This window comes from Alnus glutinosa, chromosome 4 (assembly GCF_958979055.1).
Source record: "Alnus glutinosa chromosome 4, dhAlnGlut1.1, whole genome shotgun sequence".
Taxonomy (NCBI): Eukaryota; Viridiplantae; Streptophyta; class Magnoliopsida; order Fagales; family Betulaceae; genus Alnus; species Alnus glutinosa.
This window is the reverse complement of record NC_084889.1, coordinates 35075512-35079139: the sequence shown is the minus strand read 5'-3', so window position 1 is coordinate 35079139 and position 3628 is coordinate 35075512. Positions and strand designations below refer to the sequence as shown.

Here is a 3628-nt window from a genome sequence, read left to right as displayed (position 1 = left end):
TTGGTTAGTGTTGAAGGTCGGTCTGACCCATTTGATTAAATGAATCGGATTAAGGTTGAACTATATAGTCTTATACGATTATAATCATGCATCGAATCTGATCCACGACTTAATAGCTAATAATTTTTTACACGATTTGCGAATCCAGCACAAAATTTGTAGATTAAAGTTGAGAGATTTGACCGTTTGATTAAATAATTAATCGGATTAAAGTAGGATTATTACCCTACGCCTACCCCTATTATTGAATTATGAGGTGCACAAGTCATGAGTAGTCATTTCCTTCGACAAATAGTTTCACTTTGTAGAGGGAAGATAAAAGAAGAGAAAAGAAAGGGGGAAGGAAAACCCTATTCTAAGTTGATGCTAGAGAACTTGATGTGGGCCCTATGACCATCTATATATTTAAGCACGCATTCCCCATGCTAGCTAGCGACCAGTCACAAGCTACATAGTCAATTTTGGAGAAGAAAGAAAGAAAGAGAAACGAAGAGGAAAACCCCTACTTCTCTTCCTCATCTTTTAGGTGTTACAAATCTGCATATATCCCTTTCATTTCTTCAAGCTTTTCTCCAATGAGGCCTTATCTAGCAGTCTCTCTTCTGCTTCTTTGCCTTCTGCTTTCTGAGGCTCAAGGTATGCAAATCTGTATATATATAATATCCACGTTATGAGCATTAGAATTAGGTTTTGTTTTGGCATCGATCATATATATAAGATTTGGGTTGTAATGTACTTTGTTGCTTTTGTGAAGGGATTCGCTTGGATAAGATGTTCATGTCATCACTTGGGCAACAGAAACAACAGGTGGGCGAAATATTGCAGAACTTTTTGTCTTTCATGAAATGGATTAATTCTTCTTCATTTATCTTCCTATATTTTGATGGTCAAATACCTGTCACTGAATGCAGGAAGCTGATGGAAATGCTTTAATAACAAAAAGTATTGATCTCTGCAAAGATGGGCACTGTTCAGGTACCATGAAGAAAAGAGTTTCTAGAGTACTGTCCAAGAAATCACACCACTGGTTACCAAGCATTCATGAAGATTACTATGGACCTAGGACTCACAGACCTAGGCATCATTAGTTTTCTTTTCTTTTCTTTTTTTTTCTTTTTTTTTTTCGGAACACTTCTGTATCGACTCCTAAAGGATAAACCACGAACCTGTGCAAGGCGCCCCCTCACTAGTTTCCTCTCCCTCTAGACCCTAGAGCTAGCTCTATTTTCTTTCCCATTTCAGACAGTAGTGAGATCTTGTAGTACTACTCTAGAAAAGGAATCATGTCACAAAGAAATCAACTTGTCTAACTATTATTCTTTATAAGTTTCTTGGAGCATCATATGGGTATTTATACTATGCTATAAATTCTGCAGTAGACCCACAAAGGTTACAAAAAAGCAATTTTTTTAGCAGAGAAATCCCATATATATGATATCTAAACTGGTTTCCTCATGTCTATTGTTGCAGGAAAGAATAGAAAACTTATTAATACAGCCAGTACTACTACTACTACCACCACCACCACCACATCAAAGGTCGGTCTTTTGTTAAGACAAATAAGTTAATTTCCATAGCTAGGATTAGATGAAATTAATTAATTAATTAACCTCCCCTTATTCTTCATTCTTCTTATATATATACTTCATATATGCACAGAATGAGAAGAATGAAGAGAAGGAGAATTTCAGTGTTAATGGGAAGCCTACTTCTGAGCACCATGAGATTGGGCACGACCACTTTCCTGCCGACATCACTGACATAACTGAGATGGACTATTCTCCAGCAAAGCGAAAACCTCCAATACACAACTGAGTAGTCTGAGTGTTGGGGATAACAAAAACAACAAAAAGTAGAAGTATTAGGATAATAAAAGGGGATTAGAAGTTGGACAGCATTACAGAAATGCTGCAGTTTTTTAGGGTTAGGGTTGATTAATTTTGCACATAGAATATTCTATATTGTTATTGTTAGTGATCTTTAAACCATATATATATATCATGCCATGATTGAGTCATAATTAGCACTTGGAGGGGATTACAAGGCATTGTAACAATGATCGAAAAGCGAAAAGAAAAAAAATAGTAATTATATAATAATATCAGTTATATATATTTTCTGTGTCGGCTTCTCTCAATCTGATTGTGCATCGTAGGGGGGAAATAAAACAAAATTTGAGACAAGGATAGCAAAAGTTGCCCTTCTTTTGCTCCCTGAAAACCCCATAAAGAGCATACTCACTGCAGATGTGATCGAGATCGATGACTTTGACATTAATCAATTAGTTTAGTCTCAAATCAAGCGGTACAATCATATGCCAAGCTGTTTATGTAACAAATTCTCATACAATATTCCGATGGGGACCATGGATCATTAATTAAAGTATGATTGAGATTGGGTGCGCGCGTGATATTTCAATGGGTACAATACCTTTTATCTGGGACGTTTATTTTAATTGAATTACCCAGATCGTGACAACAAATCAAATCAAATGAAAGGACAGCTTGAATATCGATCTATTAGGGTAGCCGAATCATCCTTTGCTTTAAGATACTTCTTCTTCTTCTTCTTCTTCTTTTTATTTTTTATTTTTATTTTTAATGCAGTAGATTTGCAGTCCATGAAAATAGGCATTTAGAAGCTCTAGAAACGAGAAAGGGGCTGAGGTCAATGAAGTAGGTGTGGTGCATTATGTCACCAAGGCCCTTGTGTCCAGCTTTAGTGGTGCAATGGGACCCAGAAGGATTGTGGACTGGGCCCACCATGGTTCACATATCGATTGCATCATTTGCATGGTATGTGTGGTCACTCTTACATGTGGGCTCACATGTTCTTTGTTGGGTCACATATGCCGTGGCCCGAAGAACCGAAATTGCGGTGGACCACAGAAAATGAGGGCAGCATTTAGGGCATGGTGTCTTGGAAATTGAGATAGAACCAAATTAAGTGCCACTAGGGTTGCAACCAAATTTATTACACTGTCTAATGGCCGGACTATCTTTTTGTTTTGTTCTTTGAGGAAATGGTTAGCGATCCCAAGAGAGCAGATGCCTTGATGGAGCGGTCGGTCCAGCCCAACCCCTCTCCTGGGGTGACGAGATATGATGGTCAGGCACTCCATCAAACCTTTGGGAGTGGTCACAATCATCTCTCATGAGTTATTGAAGGCGGTCGCAACCAACCCCTAATGAGTCATCGGGTTTAGGAGTGAAAATGAGGTTACGGGTAGTAGTTTTTGTCGCTAACAACTAACCGTAAACGCTTTAAGCGGTTATTCTATTTTTATAACTGCAACCGCCTCACTTTAGGCAGTTAGCACTTACTTAAAGTTATAACTGCACCGCTAACCACCTCGTCTTAGGTGCTTAGCGGTTCTTTCCAACCGTCAACAAAAGCAATTAAGTGGTTAGCAGTTAGTGTTTTAGGGCGGTTAGTAAACAGTTATTAACCACTCGCCTTCTCATCCCTTAGCTTGGGGTAAAAGCTGGCTCTGCTCTTGGTCGCAACCACCGTACCTCCCATGAGCTATCAAGGCGTTTCCGATTCCCCCCCCCCCCTCAATCATGGATGACACTCTCATAATCGGTCAAAGTGAGAGGCCAAACAACTCCAAAAGCCTTTGGTGTGG

At 38.9% G+C, this 3628-nt stretch overlaps 1 protein-coding gene across 1 annotated transcript; it reads left to right on the top strand.

Moving 5' to 3' along the window:
* Nucleotides 1–445: 445 nt before the first annotated feature.
* On the top strand, nucleotides 446–2112 carry LOC133867238 (uncharacterized). The gene is made up of 5 exons (XM_062303958.1): nucleotides 446–636; nucleotides 755–807; nucleotides 912–975; nucleotides 1471–1538; nucleotides 1660–2112. Exons 1-5 carry the CDS (start codon nucleotides 576–578, stop codon nucleotides 1813–1815), a joined length of 402 nt encoding a protein of 133 aa, XP_062159942.1. The 5' UTR covers nucleotides 446–575; the 3' UTR covers nucleotides 1816–2112.
* The last annotated feature ends 1516 nt before the right edge of the window (nucleotides 2113–3628 follow it).